Here is a 21,677-nt window from a genome sequence, read left to right as displayed (position 1 = left end):
TGCAATAAATTGTAAACTAGGACAATGTTTGGGCAAGACCCACTGCAAGATAAACACTTTGGTAAAAGGTATTAAAGTAAAGTAACTTCCTAAATTATTTTAATATTCAAGAACACATAGCTGCACATCTTGTGAAATCTACTGCACACATGCCAAAATACTGAGGTTGATTTTACATGATAGTATGTGACAGCAGATATTTAAAGACTGGGAACAATCATAGAAAATAGCTTTATTATGCTCGGTAACAAGTCACTGTGGTAGTATTTTATACTTACTGCCTCTTTAATCTCACAGGAGAAAACATGAATCTGGAACTCCTCTGTTCCACAGTAGCTTTCAGTAAATGCAAAGCAGTCACTCTCTGCGGTTCCATTTTGTCCACGTGCACAGAACAATATCTTATAGATTGGGAAAGAGGCTATCTCCATATTGCTGGTTTGGTCTATTATTCTGCAGGGGGGAAGTGACAAATGTGAAGTCAGTCAAATAAACTGGAACCAAATAAAGATATCCACCAGCTTCTTTCTGTAACTGAATGAGCTATTATGCAAAGTATAACTAATATTCAATGCAAGCACCCAACATTATAATACAATTAAGGAATGTAAGCAATAAAAATGTTCAGTTTCAACTACATTTGTTTCAATACAATTTATATCAAAATAAAATAGGAAGCATATAATACTCTAAATTATATCGGAGCAGTATGCCTCATAAAAATCACTGCTCTGCAGTTAATCACCAGAATCAAAGGGTCTGGTTAACTAGGAACCACAGAAATTGTGAAAATGCACTTCGTATACATACATGCCCAGAAACTCAGCAAAGGGAGATTCTGTAAACTCCCTGTCTGAGAAGTTATTAGTAGTCTGAAATGTACGCTGTTATGCTGTATACTGCTAAAAAGTCAAATAATGGTGAAAACTGACCTTAATATCTTGTCTAAAAATATCAATAAAAGGCACACGACCCCCATTTGAGGTCAACTTCTCATCAAGATTTCCTTTACCCTGTCCTGCAAGCTATTTTAAAGGCCTGATATTTTATTTTTGGATAAAATCGGGGCATATTACCTCCTGACAACCATCAATAGGAAAAAATCCAGCCAAAAGTAATAAACCTCAAGGCAACTCCAGCTCCTGCATTTCATAAAGAAAAAGAAGATATACAAACTGTCTCTGCCCAAGGAAGGTGTTGGAAGTGCCCTGAAGAAACTGGAGATACTTCCCCTGTCATATCATGCCCAAGCACCAGCTCCTTCCTAAAAGTAAATCAAGGGTAGTAGAAAGTACCCATATTCAAAGGTGTCTGGAATAAAATCACTTGAAATTAACTTTAGCTGGAATATGTGAAAGGCTTCCTTTCTAGAATTTGGCAAAAGTTACCAACACTGCAGGTATGCTACTCCAAATTATTTATATATATATATATATCTTATAAATTGAATTTCTCCAAACACTAGGCCTGGGATGGCCAACCTGTGGCTCCAGAGCCACATGCAGCTCTTCAGAAGTTAATATGTGGCTCCTTGTATAGGCACCAACTCCAGGGCTGGAGCTACAGGCACCAACTTTCCAATGTGCTGGGGGGTGCTCACTGCTCAACCCCCAGCTCTGCCAGAGACTCTGCCCCCACTCCACTCCTTCCCACTTCCTCCCGAGCCTGCTGTGCCCTCGTTCCTTCCCCTCACCCTGAGCCTCCCGCATGCCACAAAACAGCTGATCGGGAGGACTGCCGGGGGGTGGGAGGTGCTGGGAGCAGGGGGAAGTAAAGCTGATGGGGGGCTGCTGATGTATTACTGTGGCTCTTTGGCAATGTATACTGGTAAATTCTGGCTCCTTCTCAGGCTCAGGTTGGCCACCCCTGCACTAGGCTATGCTAATGCCTCAAACCTTCCTAACATAATTTTCTATCTCAATGTGCATTTAAACTAATACTTTATTCCCTAAATCAGAGAAGTCACCTTTTACATAATCTGCAACAATATGCATTGCATTAATACACCATTTTTATTTAAACAGAAAAATAGGTATCTAAGTTTTTCATGAAGTGGGTCAAAGCATTCACAGATCCACAAAATACACAAGTACCAATGATGTGTATATTTTTTCTGTTAGAAGTGAACCCTCTTTCTTTCCATTTCCCTTGATTTCTCTCTTGCATGACACCTGCAAGTCTGATGCTTTAGCAAAGTCACATCATTTCCAATTATATATTAGCCTGGAAGCATTTCCAAGGCGCCACCTTGTGGTTTCCACCAAGAATCGTAACAATAAATATTTTATTGTGCAGGAAAACCAGATTACCAAAAAAGACTATGCTCATTCGGAAACTATTTAATGAAGGTAATTTTATTTGTTTTTGCTTTAAGAAACGGGTGCCAGGGAAACTAACTACACTAACGATGAAAAGCAGAGTCAGTAAGGGAAAACTAACAAAAAGGTGGGTCTTTTCCAAAGGAGGCAAACTTGTCTAACGCAATTCATAATAGAATTTCATTATGGAAAAAACATCATGGATCTTCATTTTATGAAACAGGACCTACAACATGCACTTATATATATACTGTATTTACAGAATTAAGCTCAAGCACAACATCTATGAAAGCAATATAAAGTAGATTAAAATGATCATTTAAATCAATGGGAGCTGTGCCTACTTACTTCAGTTCTAAATTTGGGACACAGTACCAAGATCTCACTGTAAATGTATGAATACCCTCTTAAAAGGTTATTGGCATAGATTGAAATTACAACCTGAAAGAATGGCACTAGTTATAGCCCTTCACAATGGTCAGCAATAGAATCTTCGCAGCTGTCTTTTTGCAAGCACACATTACTTTTGCAGTCTTCAAAAATACTCCATTTAGTGAGCATATAGGACTTTGGGGGAATATTACTGTAAAGCTAACTGCTTGCAAGACCTTTACAGAGTCTACAATTACAAACCCTGTATATAGGAAAATGCTAATAATGTGAGCATGGTTTTGGTTATAGAAATAAAGCATGCTCAAGAACTTCTCAAATGTGATCTTCGCTGATTTCAGCGTTAGGTATGTTTATTCTGTAAGGACAGGCTGACTATTTCTCATTATACAGTGTGATCTGTTAAACACAATCTAGAATATTTCAAATTCGCATGCAAATTAACAGAAGGTAGAGATTTTGTCTCATACAATACATCAGGGAGATTGAATCTATGTGATTGAGTCCTACCATCATCATACAATAAAACTAGTTTAATATTAAAGGGTTCAAGATTCTAAGTTCAACTTGTGCATTTTTCTCACTGGATGTTTTACTTATTCGTTTAAATATCCTTGATTTTTATTCATTTTATCATTTCCTCAGCAGAGTTTGTGATAAATTATGCTTTTGGACAGACCTACGCAGTTCAACTTCACTGGAAGCCCAGTGTTTGCAACCCAGGTCAGAATCTGAACTCTTTGGGTATGTCCATACTACCCACTGGATCGGCTGGCAGCGATCGATCCAACAGGGGTCGATTTATCACGTCTAGTCTAGACGCGATAAATCAAACCCCTCTCCCGCCCCCCTCGAGTGCTCTCCCGTCGACTCCTGTACTCCACCTCCATGAGAGGCACAGGCAGAGTCAACTGGGGAGCGGCAGCAGTCGACTCACCACGGTGAAGACACCGCAGTGAGTAGGTCTAAGTATGTCGACTTCAGCTACATTATTCACATAGCTGAAGTTGTGTAACTTAGATCAATCCTCCCCTCCGCCCCAGTGTAGACCAGGCCTGTGTGTCTGCGTAAGTAATGAAGTACCATTGTAGTTCACCTTACAGAGCCTTCTGGGACGTTCGGAACATAGAGAGTCACAGGAAAAGAGGACTGGCATGAGGACTTCAAAGCTTCCATAGCACGTAGAGCTTCTGACTCATTACGAGGAGCAGAAATCTTCATAGAACCTAGATACATCAGTTTGTTAAATAATACACTGTCCTCTTCTGGGAGTTCATTAGGGGAAGAGGGTCTAGGTGCCGAGATTTCTGAAAATGAAGAAAATAAATCTTAACAATAAAACTCTCAGCCATTGCATTAAATTAGTGCAAGTTAAAAGCTGCAAGCCTACATCTGTAAACCTAAAAGAAACTATCACTGTATCTGAACAAGCTCCCTGAAGCATTACCCTAGACAATGATCACATAGACCTGGAAGGGCAGTTATTCTGAATTATGGCCATTTCATATTTGTGAAGCTTTTGCAGTAATAAATGTAGTCAGGTTACCAAAAAGACATTTTAAGAACATCTCCATATTTAGTGTCAATCTCTCCCTACTGACTACAGGTATTGCTTGCCGAATGAGTGTGAGTAGCCTAAGGTTGATTCATCAATCTGAGCATTCTGCAAGCATCCCCACATGGGCCATATGGAGGAGATAACTGGTTAATGACTGGATATTGAGCAATTAGCAAGGTAATGCAGCTAGTCAGTTGAGGACAGTTAAAAGACAGACAGGAGTGAGAGAGGAAGGCTTGAGGGAGGCCAGAGAAGCCCAGAATCTCAGAAATGTTCTCCCCAGTTTCCCCTCCCCCGGTCTGGGGATTCTTGGGACGAGGATCAGACCTCTGCACAGTCAGACTCACCTCAATTTTTCCTTTGCTCAGTTTCATCCCATAACTTCAGTACATACCCAAAATATCTTAACCAGTACCTGTATTGGAAGGGTCCAGAATTAGATGTAAAGAAGGTTGCTTTGTCTGACTGGCTGACACATCTTCAGCCGACCGTCTGCAAGCATCATTGGAGTCTTTACAGTCAGTAGTATAACTTATTTGGCCTTTTTCAGAATCTCTCAGTACCTCTTCCATGGCTTCCTCCAGCTGTTCATCTCCATTTGAAAATATCTGTACGAAGGACAAGACACAGAAGACTTACAAATTGTCTGCTACTTTTACCTTAAGAGTTATTACACAAATATTTGAAAAATATTTTCAAATTTGTTTTACTTTTTTAAAGAAGACATTTTGCCAAACACTTCTTCAGCTAATTATACCAGATATCCATGTTACTCATGTGGCTAAAGCCATGAATGCACCCAAGGCTCATCTGTGTTCATTAAACCAACAAATAAAATGTGTACAATGGAAGACTATATCTGACTACCAAAGGTTCCAACATCCAGTATTACAATGCAGCATCCAGTATAACTGCTCAGGTAATGACAATTTATATATCCTCAAATCTTTGACTATATACAGTACAGATTTCACCTCTCCAAGTACTTTATATTGTATTAAAATGGCATCCATGAGTCATGAATGTGTGCTACACTCAGATAGTATATTAAAAGGCACACAGAAAAATAAAAGTGTAATTAGGTATATCCTTCTCCCCTCATTTTTAATATACATCTGTAATGAATGGCAAAATTAATTTGGAGGTTTTATTCCTTATTCTATTTTCATTTATCTTTATTTTTTAAAATGTAACTGAGAATTAGAAACAGAGCTCTCTCCAGGTGTTCAGACAATAGTAAAAACGTTGTTCAATTCAGTTTCTGTATACAGAAAGAAGAGAAACTACCTAATCATAACAAAACACATCTAGTCAGTTGAGACAACTACCTGGGAGAGACATTTTCATATCTGCCATCTCCTCAGCACAGTTCAACTTTGAGCCACACTGAAAGATAATTTAAAATTAATTTCCTCACCATAATTTTCTCTTCTTTAAATGGGAGCACAGTTCTCTGTCAGTCAAGTACTGACAAGTTTTCTATCTTGTCACAGATTTTGGATGAAGAGCATAATATTCCTAACGAGCTTCCCCACCCTGCCCGCATCTGTCAGTTACTTGCCTGCTAAAGTGAAGAATAATTCACATTCAAATAAGCTCTTATAAGGGAGTGGTTTCTGACAATGCACTAGAAGCTTAAAGCTGATAAAATTACAGTAAAGTAAAAGGAGAACTTTTACGTTTCTCCCATATAAACAGCTGCTGCCCCCATGAGACAAGTACTTATAGGAAACGGCAAGCAGTAAAAAGACATCCATCAAATCGAAGGGAAAGAAAAACTTAAGTCTTTCAGTATCTGATAGCTGCATTGGATGAGTTTTTATCTTATAAGGCCTAGTACAGCAGTTCTCAAACTTGGGTCGGGACACCAAGGTGGGTCGCATCCCCATGTTAATGGGGTCTCCAGGTCTGGCTTACACCAGCTGGGGCCCAAGGCTGAAGCCCAAGGGCAGCAGGGCTCAAGTTGCAGGTCCCCTGCCTGGAGCTGAAGCCCTTGAGCTTTGGCTTTGTCCCCGCCCCCACCCACCTGGGGTGGTGGGGCTCAGGCTTTGGCCCCTGCACCCAGGGTGACAGGGCTTGGCAGGCTCAGGCTTCGGTCCCCACTCCTGAGGTCAGGCTGTAATTTTTGTCATCAGAAGGAGGTCATGGTGCAGTGAAGTTTGAGAACCCCTGGCCTAGTAAACAGAGCACTGAAAACCGAGTGCACTGAAACCCAACACATCTCCTCAAAGGTTCTCTGTGTTGCTGAGCCCATGAAGCAGTCATGCACCTGCTAGTGTGTGCGCTCACTCAAATGGGAGGAGACTTCTTGTATAACCGATCGCCTACAAGTTACAGGACTATCTTGCAATAGTAGACTTAACTATTCACTTTTTTAGATCCTCCATATAAAGACAAATTTGCATCAGTCTTTCCCCAGGGCTTTGTTTTATGCAAGTAAAACTTCACATCCTTGACCACATCCAACACATTTCAGTGCTTCTCATGGTCTGAGCTGGCTTGGGGTAGAAAGAGGGCAAGGGAACACTGACTCAAATGGAAGGTTGTGTTTTTCCCAGGAAACAAATTCTAAATCTCATCTAAGAGGTACCTTAAAATAAATATAAATGTTTTTTAAAATTTAAATTAAATTTTAATGATTTTTTAAAAACCTACACCCAACCACCCAGCAAACCACTGTTTAATGGATTTGGTGAGTACTTGCAAAACTAGATGCCAAGACCTTAGAACAAGGGGCTCTCCTGGCTGTGCGTGGTTTCTTAAAAGCAGTGTTTCAGATTTGTTCAGGAGACAGCTGCAGGTGCACCAGTTCCTGTGGCTGAAATTAAGGAGTTCTTCTGGTACCTGCCTGGACAGTCCTGATAGTATGATCTTCAATCGGCTGCCTGCCACACATCTTCAAATACTATGAGGCCACTATTTCCTTAGATATTGTGGAATTGGGAAGGCAGTTTTGCCCTCTCCCCATCATTTTATCTTAAGGACGGTTTTGAGTTGGGTGGCCAGGTTTGCAATATTTAAGGTGCAGTAAATATGATCCAGCAGCTCAACCTCATCCTACAGAGCAGATAACCTAAATCATTGGATTGGGACTTGGCTAATGCAGAGCATCAGAAAACTGGTGAAAATCTTGAAATCCCAGCTCCGGCCTCCAAGGCTACTGTATGTACAAACACATGGAGCTGAGAGCACCTCCTCTGATCTTAGTGTTCTAACCACTTCTAGCACTGTAGAAACCCACTGAGTTAAGGAAGTTTTGAGCTTCCCTTCAACCTTTGACAAAACCCCTCTCCCTACCAAAACTGCTGCTAAATTAAAAGGAAAAGCTGGGCTGAAGAGAAAAACGTGTCTGGGCAGAGAGCTTAGGGACAGAAACGAGGCTGAAAGTATAGTGTAGTTATAAGCATGTCAGCAATGGAAGTTGGGTCATTTTCTACACATTTCCCACCTGTGCCAACAGCTCTTCCTGCACCAAAGTTGACTATGTTGGAAACCCTTATGAGGCAAGGTCCCACAGCCAGAACCATCTGTAACACTATCAGCCAAAAACGCTTAGAGAAAATCTGACGTGGTATTAAAAGTGGCTCCAGTTGCAGGAGTCTTGCCTGTATTAAGTGTTCCAATGTTATCCACAGTAGGAAGTTTTTAGAAAAAGAGTCCTTAATGTATACCAGTGTTTCTCAACCTGAACTTAAAAAAAAAAAAAAATCATGACCCTCCTCCCCCAGTAAGACTTGAAAAATTGCGACCCCCTACCTTAAATCTAATTAAGTAAATTATGAATAATACTCAGAACCAGCGCTAGAGGGTGGCAAGCAGGGCAACTGCCCAGGACTCAACACTTCAGGAGGCCCCATGAAGCTAAGTTACATGCTGGAGCCCCGCTACGCGGGACTCGAGCGTGTAACTTAGCTTTATGGGGCCCCAGGCAATTTCCCTGCTTGCTACCCCCTAATGCTGGCCTTGCACTTGTGACCTCCCTAAACCCATCTCGTGACCCCTACGGGTCATGTCCCCCACGTTAAGAAACGCTGGTATAGACAACGCTAAGGAAGGCAGATCAATAAGGCAAAAGCCAGTGCAGTCTATACATATATAGCTTAATCCTGATCTCATATACAAACAGCGAAACAGTGTTCTGAATCATAAAGCCACATTGTTTCCTATCTCCCAATTTGAAGTTTTTAAATTTATAAGAATAACTGGTTTCTTTTGTTGACTGCATAAATCAGAAGGATGCTAAGATGGCTAAGTCTTGACACTTCAAGTTATTACATAAGTGACTGGACTGAAACTTTCATTAGACAAACAGATTTGCTCACTCACTCTGTTCATTTTGCAAATATATACAGCAAGAACAAAAGTAAAGGATTTTAAGAATCTGCACAAACACCAAAGTCAATTAACTTAAATAAATTGTAATATAAATCACAATCTTTTGGTGCAAGAGATTCTTACTATGCATTTAAAAAAATAAGTGTACTTTTAGTTGAGGTTTCTCATCTTTTGCACAGGGATCCTCAAGTTGCTGATGAACCAAGACAAATTCTTCACTGTTTAAGGTGGACACAGATTCAGATGATTGACTAAATTTATCAAATGAGGACCGGACTTCCATTTCAGGACTGCAATTCCCTCCTGCTGCACCAACCTAATAAAAAAAAAGTACAAACACTGAGTCAGCTCTGAAACTGTACGCAGCTATCCTTTTCTAATTGATAAATATATTTAATAGCAGTTGCAGAAGAAAAATAAGTAGTGCCTAACAAAAAGAACAGAATATTTTAAATTATATAAACATAATGGTTAATGGGAACTCAAAAAGAGTTTTTATTTTTGGCCTCCCAAACCATGATTTTAGATAGCAAGACCCTATAAGAGACATTCATTTTCCTTCCCTTCCTGACCATTTAAAGGGAAGGTGAAAAACAATCTAAAAATATACTAATTAAAAAGGAGAAGGGATTAAAATACTCCATTCTGAATTGTCATTTTCATTATTTCAAAGCCCCAACCACAAAATACAATTGTTTGGCATGCTCTATGGTGGCTCTAGAGCAGGGGTTCTCAAACTTTTGTACTGGTGACCCCTTTCACATAGCAAGCCTATGAGTGTGACCCCCCCTTTTATAAATTAAAAACAATTTTTAATATATTTAACACCATTATAAATGTAAAGTGGGGTTTGGGGTGGAGGCTGACAGCTTGCGACGTAATAACCTCACAAACCCGAGTGGTCCCGACCCCCAGTTTGAGAACCCCTACTCTAGAGCCAAAACAAGTCTTTGGCTCTTCCCTAAAGAATGGTGGCTTCATTGTGCCCATGTCGACACATGTAACCCCAGCAAAGATCAAGAACATAAATATGACCTTGAAAATTTGACCTCCTCTGGGCTTGTAGACGTCATAAACAGAAATCTTGGAATCACTGCAGAACTCCATTCTATCGAGGGACTGATTTATACAGATTTTATACAGTATACTCTTGTCAGAAGGCCGTGCTTCCAGCAAAGCCACTGTCCTGTGGTTGCAACTACTGTGGTAGAGATTACCAGCTGGGGTTAAAGTTTTAGCTGTACCTGTGCTCTTTCAGACATCATCTCACCATTTCAAAAAAACTCACATATTTAAGAAATATTTTCAGACGAATGATGTAATGTGAGCTCCACCCAAGCCTAGTTGAGAGATTCAGTGTTGCAATGAACTTTGTTCCAGAGTTTAAAAATCTCTGTAAAAATGTTCTTTCACTTAATGGCCAAGTAATAATCCCTTCCAGCACCACATTGGAAATGCATGAGAATAAAGACACAGGGAAGAAAGTGCAGTGATGTGATTATTACAAAAACTACAACAATTAATGTCTGTACAATGCTTTGAAAATTTAACATGCTATATAAGTGCTTGGAGCTCACTTACTATATTACTCTGTTATAGAGAAATTCCTGTTATAATGAAGTAGGGTGAAAGTGCTTCAACGCACTTCAGGGGATTTGAACTGCTCTGATTTTCACTGAAGATTCACTTTAGAATAAAATTGCATTGCCCTCTTCTTTGAATGCAGCAATTAGTCACCATGACAAATATGCTCAACCCCTGTCTACATTAGAACTCCTACTGTTGCTAGCACCCATAGTTGCACCATTGCTACAAGACAAAATATTTTAATATAGAAAAGGCTTGGCTGAAACCTGGGAGGAGAAATTGCCCCCAGTATGGTGAGGAACCATAAGTATGCCTCTCAATATTATTGATGCTGCTCCCTTAAGGAGGAGATTGAGCTTTTGTAAAGGGCCCTATGCAAACACTGCTGATAAAGGCCCCAAAGCTACAGGAAATAAGAAGAGGCCCTACCACTACTCCAAACATATTTGATAGGCAGGCGGGAGGATATTTTTCCAAGTAGGCCTCATTTCATTATAGTGAAACTCCACTTAGTGAATTTTTGCATACGCTTGGTGAAGGGAAAGGGGGGTGAAGGGGGGGGGGGGAGATAACAGGACTATACTATAAGAGGATTATTTTGCTGATTATTAAGTAATCTGAATTCTACCAGCAAATCAAGTCTTTCTTGAACAAAAATGTCCAGTAAAAACAACCTGTCTCCTCAAGAAATAATGTTATCCTGCAAGATAGTTTTCCTAGACAGCCTTTCTATTTGATTAACTTCAATGTTATTTGTTATTTGTATTCCGGTACAATGTAGGAGCCCCAGTCCTGCTGTACGAGGTGCTGTACAAAACAACAAAACAAAGAGACACTCCTTCCCCACAGAACTTGCAATCTAAGTAGAAGACAAGAGACAACAGGTTGAAAAAGGGCAGAGGAGCACAAGAAATGAGGTAATACTGAACAGGGATCCTAGAAATCCATTTGCCACAGGAAAACATGGAATTTACATTTTTGCACAGAATCTTCAGTTTTTACCTTTTGTGAAAAAATAAAAACATATTAACTGTTAACTAAATTTTACTGAAAATACCAGTGTCACTTACTCAATGTGCACAACCTCCACCTCTTGTAGTTGATTTTTGAATGCACTTTAAAATTTACATAGCTAAACATACTCCAATAAACTGCTTCTTGGGTATAGAGGTTTTTTCAATAGTATATAGGGATTCCTGTTTTAATGCATTTCAAATTTCACTTCAGCCTCCAGACGTGAGAAATTAAAGTTATGAGAAGATGCCAAAAAAGCACCCCTAAAACCATGTCACTGAGTTTGGTAAGGACAATATTTCATGGTAATGTGCAGTTCTGTACTGTATGCACCAAAGCTGTACATTACATTCAAAGGCAGACAAATACAAACTGCAATTATATTAATTTTATTATAATGATTAATTGCACTGGTAGGCTTCAAACTTGCTTTAAAATGTTAAATATATCAATAAAACGTGTTCAACTGACAGGGTGAATAAAAGGCAGTGATTTTTCAAAAATCAAATTTAAAAAAAATCAGATTTTTTTTTATTCAAGTTGGATTTTTTTGATAAAATGCTTTTTGAGGAAAAAACTAATCTAAAGATAGTTTTAATTAAGATACATTATAGCTCAAAGGTATCCCATCATGGAATAGGGATTATAAATTCTAATTCTATAGTATAAAACAATACGTTCATGTAATGTTTAAGAAAAGTTTTGTAAATTAGTTCCAATAGATCATGGATTAGAGAACCAATCGTATGGGGTCTCAGGGGCTTCTGTATAGATTATTTAGGTTAATCTTTCTATCTATCCAATGAGGCCCAGTGCTAAGTCCAGAAGACACCATCAGAGATGCTTAGTTTTGCAGTTCTCAAACTGTGGATTTGTGTCTCCAGAGATAAAATGCTTGTTAACAGCAAAAATGTAACTAACTAACTACCTACAACCCTATTGTTCCTCTGCAAATTTCTCTACACTGAGTCAATCCCTTACCTCTCTCTAAAAGTGCAAAGTTTCAAAAAGTTCAATGATTTAGGGAAGATTAGATCTGGACAAGGAGAAGTAGTCTGGAGATAAATGTGAGAAGGGAGGGTCAGGCAGTAGAAACAAAAGTGAAACTGTTTAAGCAGCATATTCCAGAAGTCTTGAGGTCTTTCTGAGGGTAGCCTTCCCTGATTTCAGATCTACTATTCCATTCTCTCACTAGAGGCAGCAGGCCATAAAAGAGACCCAGTTTGGAAATATTTTAATGACGTTCCTCTACCTGTGGGTGAGACAGGCATGCATGCAAGATGCAAACAGTGCAACAAAGAAATGCAAGGACTGATTGCCCGAATGAAACAACATCATGAGAAGTGTTCCTTTTCAAGAGGAAGCTGCATTGAAGATAAGGAAAGGAACATGTCTGAACATGCAGGATCTTCAGGTTGGTAAACTTTTTTATTTCATACTTCTTTCTTAAGGACTGCCCGTCTTCCTTCTGGACTATTCTTGAATTCTCATGTTTGAGCAAAAAATATAGTACTTACTCTATGGTACTATCATTTTAGATACAGTTGTGATCAAAAATAAATAGCTGAAATAGGCAGATCTTCCTTTTACAATTTCACCTTTAAAGTAGTACTGAGTGTCAGTCAATGCAATGAGTAATACTAAATGAGCAGTATGGTGGTAATAATGAAATAACTGCATTGACTTATTTTGTTTAGGAGAATCCATCCTCAACATACAGGATTCTGAAGACTATCCACCTTCAAGATCACCATCATTTTCTATAGTTTCAGAGTTATCTGCCAATGACAGTGTTTCAGTCACATCATGTATGTCACATAGCCACAGTATATCACCTGTAGCAAAAAGAAAAACAACTCCATCATCCAGAAACAACCATAGATAAGTTTGTGATAAGAACCAGCAGATTACAAAAAGAGGTAATTGATGAAAAAATTGCCCCGTTTGTTTATGCAACAAACTCTCCTTTCCGTATGATTGAGAACTCACATTTCATAAACATGGTTCAGTCATTAAGACCAGGATACAGTCCACCCAACAGAGCAGATGTCGCAGGCAAATTGCTGGATAACGTGTATGAAACAGAAATTGAGCAGTGTGCAAAAGGTCTAGAGGGTGAAATTGTTAACCTGAGTCTTGATGGGTGGAGCAATGTCCACGATGATCCTGTGGTACATGCTTGTGTGACAAAAGAAGAAGGGAATGTCTTCCTTACAGAAACAATTGATACATCAGGAAATGCACACACAGCAGAATACTTACAAGAAGTAGCAGTAAAAGCTAAAAAAACTCAAATGTCTACTACGCAGCTTGGTCACAGACAATGCTACAAATGTATCCAAGTTTAGAAGAAATTATTTAGAAGAGAGTCCCAAGCTAATAACATACGGTTGCAGTGCTCATTTGATGCACCTCCTAGTCAAAGACTTCAGTGCTCCAGAAATAAAGGCTAATGTGGTTGAAATTGCAAAATACTTCTGTAACAACCACTTTGCAGCAGCTGCCCTGAAAAAAGTGAGAGGAACCAAGCTAACTCTCCCACAAGACATGCGATGGAACTCGGTAGTGGACTGTTTTGAGCACTGTATCAAGAACTGGCCTAATCTGATGACAGTTTGTGAACAAAATTGTGAACAAATAGATGGCACTGTCACAGCCAAAGTTCCCATCATTGGGCTTAAGACAAATGTTGAACACATGCCGAGTACCCTGAAGCCCATTTCTGTAGCCTTGAATAAAATGCAGGGAAATAGCTGTTTTATTGCTGACGCTGTTGAAATTTGGAATGAACTGAATGAGATCTTTAAAAGAGAAACATGCAATGACAGAGTTAAGTTACAAGCATTAAAAAAATGAATGGGACAAGCACTCTCTCCAGCTCATTTTCTTGCAACTATTCTCAATACATGGTACCAGGGTCAAACCTTAACTGCTGAAGAAGAGGAGCTGGCTATGACATGGACATCTAGCAATCATCCTGTGACATTGCACTCCATATGACTTTATTCATACTCATTAGCATATTTTCATATAATGTAACTGGAATATGCTTCTTGCAAAAGATCTCTTGTAAGATATCATTACAAAGCTTATAATCTACTGAGTGTGGTCATCCTATTTGTGTGAAGTATCATTCTTGTATCTGAAGCTAGAAATATGAAATATAACTCTGCGGTCCTATTGTAATTATGCAAAGTGTGGGCCATAAATGGTGGTTTGCAATCTTGATGGCTCCCATCAACTAGAACAACTGGTTGTAAATTGCTCTGTTTACTTGCAAGCCTTCCTGTGAGTCAGGCCAGGAAGAATGAAGGCTTGGGGTCTCCCAGGACACGTGACCATGTCACCTAGGACTGGAATCCATCTTAAACCTGGTGCTTTTCCATTTAGAAGGAAGGGTGGGGACCCAGAGAGACAAGATTCCTGCTTTTTGCCAAAGCTATATATGGGGGTGGAACAAAACAAAGTGGGTTCCAGTCATGAGAAATCCCCTAGTTACCACCTGAGCTGGAGCTAACAAGAACTGTACCGGGGAAAGGATTGGGCCCAGACTAGGAAAACTCGTTGGAACATCTCTGAGGGTGAGATTTTATTATTTTTTTAATGTATTAGACTTTTTGGTTTATTTTCCTTGGTAACTTACTTTGTTCTGTCTGTTGTTACTTGGAACCACTTAAATACGACTTTTTATATTTAATAAAATCACTTTTGCTTATTAATTAATCCAGAGCAAGTATTAATACCTGGTGGAGGAAACAGCTGTCCATCTCTCTTTATCAGTGTTATACAGGGCGGACAATTTATGAGTTTACCCTGTATAAGCTTTATACAGAGTAAAACGGATTCATTTGGAGTTTTGATCCCATTGGGAGCTGGATGTCTGGGTGCTGGAGACAGGAGCACTTCTTAAGCTGTTTTCAGTTAAGTCTGCAGCTTTGGGGCGCATGGGTCAGACCCTGGGTCTGTGTTGGAGTCGACTGGCGTGTCTGGCTCAACAAGGCAGGGTTCCGGAGGCCCAAACTGGCAGAGAAAACAGGCTCAGAGGTAGTCTCAGCACATCAGGTGACAATCCCAAGGGGGTCTCTGTGACCCAAACCATCACACTTCCCTCCATAGTGCCAACTTCAGAGCTAAGGGTGAACCATTCAAGAAACATATGTTTGCTGATGAAGTTTTTAAGAAAATCACACCAGTGTACTGGTGGAAGTCACTTAAGCACTTGGAATCAGAGACACTTAACAGCAGTAGCTTCTTCTGACGGTGTAGAAAGAATATTTTCTTCCTTTGGACTAATTCATTCCAAATTGAGAAATCGTTTGGGATCTGAAAAAGCAGGAAAGCTTGTTTTTTCTTTTCCAGATTATGAACAAACAGGAAAATGAAGGTGAAGATGAATGAGTTAGCTGCAGAAGACAATATTTTAAGTTTCTCACATTGACCTGGCTGACACAGTCAGTTTAATTTTTGTTTTTTTAAATATTTCATTTAACTATTTTAGTTAACAGTTTTAACAAAAACAAACCTGATTTTAAAAAACTTGAATGTTTCACTAAATTCAAAAATCGATGTGCTTGTTTTGTTAAAATATTGTATGTTTGCTGTTGAAGAAAAAAATCCAGAATACAGACCTCCTAATACAGCATGGCAAGGAAATCCTCCAAATATTATTGATTAACCTGTTGAATTGGAGATATTTATGAAGTCATTGGGAGGTGAACTATCTGCTTCAATTACCTTTGGTAAATGAAATAACCAAACTATCGTTCATTTTCTGATATAGCTGTAAAATTAATCTGGAAAGTTTTCAGAGTAAATCACTTTAAAAATGTATAGTGTGTACCTTCTGTGACGAAGTGGGACTGTTCTTAATGTTTCCTCTGAATACTGTAGGGGTGCCTCAGTTTCCCCTATGCATTTCTTAAGTCTCTAGGTGGTGGGATAAGGGAGTGTAATTGTTGCAGAGCAAAGGGCCAGGGTACATAAATAGCCGACATTCTGTCTCTTGGCAACTGATGGCCTGGGCCCTTCCCCCCTGCAAGGTGATAGCTAAAGGCTTGGAGAACAAAGGAATCAGGTGAGCTCCCGGCCTGGGAAAGGGACGAAGGCCAGAGGAGGAGGGGCTGGAGGGTGAGTCAGTTTGGGGCTGGCTGGGGACGAGGAGTGAAGTGCAGATGTGGTTGTCTGGCTTACAGCACCCCAAAATGGACCCAGCTGAGGGGTCCTGTTCTCTGTACCTACAAGCTCTGTTTTAGACCGCGTTCCTGTCATCTAATAAACCTCTGTTTTACTGGCGGGCTAAGAGTCAAGTCTGACTGCGAAGTTGGGGTGCTGGACCCTCTGGCTTCCCCAGGACCCAGCCTGGGCCGACTCGCTGTGGGAAGCACACAGAGGGGCAGAGGATGCTGAATGCTCCGAGGTCAGACCCAGGAAGGTGGAAGCTGTGTGAGCTTTTGACCTGAAGACAGTCTGCTCACAGAGAGGAGACTTCACCAGAGTCCTGCCTGGCTTTGTAGGGAGCAGTTCCAGAGCATCGCCCAGGGACTCTGTAACACCTCCGAAAAATGAAACCTACATCTATCTCTGTGATGTGAAGAATATGTATTAGGTTTATAACAACCAACAAGAATGCACTTTTGTGTAGAAATCCATGATTAAATCACTAGCCTTCCTGACTAGTGATTTAAATCAAATCCACCTTATCAACTATATATCATGGCTAGGGAAACTAAAGTTCAGCATTTCATTTTAATAGTGGAAAAACACAGATTTTTATGTATTTTTTTAGTCAGAGAATTTTGGGTTTTTATCATGGAAAACTAGGATCCTGCTTATCAGGATGACAGGCAATGGTCTCAGCACACTTGCTGTCTAGCCATTGTTGTTGTTTTTTAAGACATCCTGGCAAAGGACAGTTTTAACAAAGTACATTTGCAAATGTTTACAGAAAGCTCCTCCCAAGCATGAGGGGCAGTATGGTTTAAAGCACAAAAGTGCTTGTCTGAAAATTTTACCAGTGGGCAACCAACACTGGCTTCTTTGGCAGGAGATGGGAGTCAACATCTCACTAGCGAAAGAGAATAAGCAGCATGGCGTTAGGCTGCAAAAGGTCTTGAAAGTGAAAACAAGAAGTTTATGTTTCATGTAATGGAGAAAGAAGAGCAAATGGATGCAAAGAGAAGGATGACATGGTTAAAGTGATGAGGGAAATGAACTTTGTGACTTTTTTTTTTTTAAATAAATGTGAGTGGTGCAAAATTGCATTTACCTAGTCCAGAGAACACATTGCAATAATTGAGATGCAAGATGACAGCATGAACAAGCATTTTGGAAATGTGGATAGATAGATAAGAAAAGGTCATATCCAGGGCCACCCCTAGGCATATGCAGAATACGCAGCTGCGTAGGACACCATGAAATTTGGGGCACCAAACTGCCCCAAATTTCATAGTCCCCTAAGCAGCTGCATGCTGCATACGTGGCAGCACCAATTCCAGCGGCCAGCCCTATCCCCCTGCAGGCCCCCACACGGGCTGCGCCCCCTGTAAGGGGCAGGGCCATCCCTGGGGGGGGGGTGCCAATTCCCTCCACCCCGGCTCTTAATCTCTGCCCCCAGCCCAACCCCCATTCCATTTCTTCCCCCAGAGATGGACGCAGCCCAGAGGATTAGCAGGGGGTCTGCGCCACCAGCAGTGGTCGGGCCCAACCTGGCACTCACCGGCAGGAAGCAGAGCAACCGACGCCCAGCCTGCTCCACTGTGGCAGCTCCCAGCCACATTGCTCCGCTTCCCACTGCCGGTGAGTGCAGGGGGCCTACCCCCAAGCAACAGGGCAGGGGCCGGGGCAGGGGAAGCAGAGAGGGCTGGGTCACTGCACTTCCCGCTACCGGTGAGTGCCAGGGGTGGTGCTTTCCCCAACACAAAAATCCCGACTCAAGCGACACGGCTGGGCCCGGGGAAGCAGAGCGGGCTGGGGCCGGGTCGCTCCACTTCCTGCAGCCGGTGCCAGGCCCCCTCCCGCTAATCCCTCGGGCCGCTCTGGGCCTGTGGGGGCCCCCCCAAAGCAGCTCCCCACAGTTCCTGCTTCTTGAGCGCAGCCCATCCCCCCCACAGGGAGGGTAAGACAGGTGCTTGGGCTGCGTAGGGCACCATAATTGGTAGGGATGGCCCTGGTCATATCTTAGCTATGTTATGCAAAAAGACTCAGATTTTGACACAGCCTGAATGGGAGGGTAATTTCAGATTCCAATCTAGGCCTGGTGTCTTTTCAAGATATCCTCTTTTAGATACTAAAGAAGTTTGATATATTGTCATATGGCAAACAGCAACTTTACAGCAGCATTTGTATTCTAATATAGAATTTCTGCTCTATCACAAGAGTAACTTCTCATCTCAGAGACAGTTGACAGTCATTCAGCTCCTTTTAGCACCACAATATAGAACAGAAATGGGTGTCAGTACTTTTGTCTTGTGCTGTTAGGATAGTTGGGACTGAGGTACAAAAGTAAAAATGGCTTCCCCAGAGTACAAGTGGAAGATTGAACATGCTACTCAGTACCTTTTTGACGCTGAAATGCATGAATGAACCACAGAAGTGATTTGATTTCTCATCTCCCTTAGCCCATTCTAGTCATGTGCTATTTTGATAGCAAAGGTTTTGTACACAAAAGTTAGTATGACACCATCCATGAGCCAAAGTAGCTTCCCATACCATGTACAAATTAGCCACCAAGTACTAAGAATTATCAACTTGAGTCATATTCCAGAGCATATAGCATAAGTATTAGAATGACTGCCTAAAGACAACATGATATACACTCCCAAAATGCACACCAAATTTAAAAGTTACCCCTAATTTTTTTTTTTAATGAGCTGCCTATAAAAAAAATATTCACATATACCACATAATAAACATTTGGATGTTGATACGTCATACAGCTGAACACTTATCAAGTGACATAGTAATCATCTAGTAAAACCTGTTAAGTGATCCATACAGATTAAAAGATCTTTATGAGGCAACTGACTATCTTGTGGGGCAGGGGAAGGCGCCGCACACAGACAGTAATGTGATGATGTAACATGCTCTTTTATTACCAGAAGAAAACAGAGGCAGTTCCTTACTGACTTTCTGGTTGCTTCTAGACAACAGGAGGTTATGAGGACTCTCTTTGGTAGCTAGTTTTACTCTTGTATATTAGCACCTTCCCCATCTCTCTCACTACCAACGGTTCTGAATTTAAATTCTTCCCTTTCTAAATCATAGCAATTTAAAATGTCAGAAACGTTAATGGGTTTGGTTTCATGGAACAAGATTGAAGTTATGATGTAGCAGGCAGGCAGACAGGTTTATATATTCTAAACTAAATCTACATATCACACATTCAAGTTTGGCAGGTTATAACCCACAATACGATCACAAGGCTACTCTAGAAGCTCTCTTCCCTGGAATATATATGGCTGCAGTAAAGACGGGGAAGCAGCTTCCTCGGAGAGAAGCACTCCTAGAGCCCAGGAAAAGACAGATATTTACCTCTCGTAATTGTTCTTCGAGATGTGTTGTTCATGTCCATTACAATTAGCTATGCGGGCGTCGCATGCATGGACGTCAGAAACTTTTTCCCTTAGCAGCTCCCATTGGGACGGCAGAGGAGCCCCGGCGCCCTTATGGTGCTGTATATAGTATCCAGCCAGCCCGACCCCGCTTTGGTTCCTTCTTGCTGTAGACTCCAACAGAGAGGAAGGGGAGGGAGGGTATTGTAATGGACGTGAACAACACATCTCGAAGAACAACAGTTACGAGAGATAAGTAACCGTCTTTTCTTCTGCAAGTGCTTGTTGACGTCCATTCCAATTAGGTGACTTCCAAGCTGACCATCAGAGGTGGGTAAGAGCCAAAGAATGACTGACTGGAGGACAGCCCTGCAGACCGCTGTATCATCTCTGGCCTGTTACTCGATGGCATAGTGAGATGTAAACGTATGCAATGAGGACCAGATAGCTGCTTTGCAGATTTCATGGATGGGTACAGGCACCAGAAAGGCAGTCAAAAATGCTTGCACTCTCGTTGAATGGGCTGTGATTGCCGGAGCTGGGACCTTAGCCAGCTCATGGCAAGTGCGAATGCAGTCTGTGATCCAGGACAAAATGCGCTGAAGATAGAATGAAGGCCCTTCATTCTATTGGCTATGGCCATGAACAGTTGGGTTGATTTGCGAAAAGGCCTCGTGCATGCTATGTAGAATGCTCGGGCTCTTTGAACACCTAGCGTATGCAAGCTCTGCTGCTGCGGGCTCGTGTGAGGCTTTGGAAAAAACACAGGCAGACAAATGTCCTGTCCCATGTGGAACTGGGAGACCACCTTGGGGAGGAATCTAGGGTGCGGTCTACGTTGCACCTTGTCCTTATGAAACACCGTATAAGGGGGTTCGGAGGTGAGAGCCTTTAGTTCAGACACTCTCCTCGCCAATGTAATGACCACCAAGAATGATACCTTCCATGAAAGGTAAAGGAGGGAACAAATAGCCAGGGGCTCGAACAGTGGGCTCATTAGCTTGGAGAGGACCAGGTTCAGATTCCAGGTTGGTACTGGCGGTCAAGAGTAAGGGTATACCCTCTCCAATCCCTTGAGAATATGCACCACCATGGGATTTGAGAACAAACGAGCACCCAGATTCCCCTGGATGGAAAGCTGAGATACCTGCCTGGTGTACTCTGATGGATGAAAGTGATAGACAGTGGTGAGCTGGAGCTGGTTAGCGCGAACTGGTTAAATTTTGAAGCTGGTTTAGAACTGGTTGTTAAAGGGGTGGGCAATCTCCAACCCGCAAGCCACATCCGGCCCGTGGGACCGTCCTGTCCGGCCCGCCTGAGCTCTCAGCTGGGGAGGCTACCCTGAGAATTCCTTTTTAATTTTTACTCACCCAGCAGCGCTCCGGGTCTTCAGCAGCACTTTGGCGGCGGGTCCTTCACTCGCTCCGGGTCTTCAGCGGCACTTCAGTGGCGCATCCTTCAGTGCCACCAAAGACCCCGACTGACTGAAGGGCCTGCCGCCGAAGACCTGGAGCGACTGAAGGAACCGGTTCTTCAGCTTTTGGCAGCTCATCACTGGTGATGGGCCTCGTTGCTTGAGGTGAAGCAGGTAGTCCAGAATAACTGGGATAGATACCTGGAGCGGTAACAGACGTCTGGGTTCACACCAGCAAGAGAATCTTTTCCACTTGGCCAAGTAAGTTGACCTTGCGGAAGGTTTCCTGCTGCCAAAAAGTATTTGTCTCACTGGCTGACAGCACTGGCTCTCAATCAAGTTTAGCTTGAGCTTCCAAGTCATGAGGTGCAGGGACTGTAGGTTCGGGTGGAGAAGGCGCCCATGGTCCGGAGTGATCAAGTCCAGATATAGGGGTAGGGCTATTGGGGCATCTGCTGATAATTCGAGGAGTGTTGTATACCAATGCTGACGTGGCCAGGACGGGGCAAGCA

General features: G+C 41.7%; 1 protein-coding gene across 3 annotated transcripts in view; it reads right to left on the bottom strand.

Moving 5' to 3' along the window:
* Nucleotides 1-21,677, bottom strand: part of RABGAP1L (RAB GTPase activating protein 1 like) — a 549,683-nt gene that overhangs the window by 462,133 nt on the left and 65,873 nt on the right. For 2 of the 3 annotated variants that reach the window (XM_074960981.1, XM_074960979.1), the window contains exons 2-5: nt 8,750-8,917; nt 4,682-4,874; nt 3,805-4,015; nt 279-453 (exon numbers count right to left, since the gene is read on the bottom strand). In XM_074960981.1, coding sequence (XP_074817082.1) covers nt 279-453; nt 3,805-4,015; nt 4,682-4,874; nt 8,750-8,884 — 714 coding nt within the window. In that variant the 5' untranslated portion in view covers nt 8,885-8,917. Of the gene's footprint in view, nt 1-278; nt 454-3,804; nt 4,016-4,681; nt 4,875-8,724; nt 8,918-21,677 lie in introns of those variants that run through there. The other variant, XM_074960980.1, reaches the window with a different exon arrangement.

Source organism: Natator depressus, chromosome 8 (assembly GCF_965152275.1).
Source record: "Natator depressus isolate rNatDep1 chromosome 8, rNatDep2.hap1, whole genome shotgun sequence".
NCBI classification, from domain to species: domain Eukaryota; kingdom Metazoa; phylum Chordata; order Testudines; family Cheloniidae; genus Natator; species Natator depressus.
Note: the sequence above shows the minus strand (reverse complement) of the source record. Positions and strands in the feature narration are given on the sequence as shown.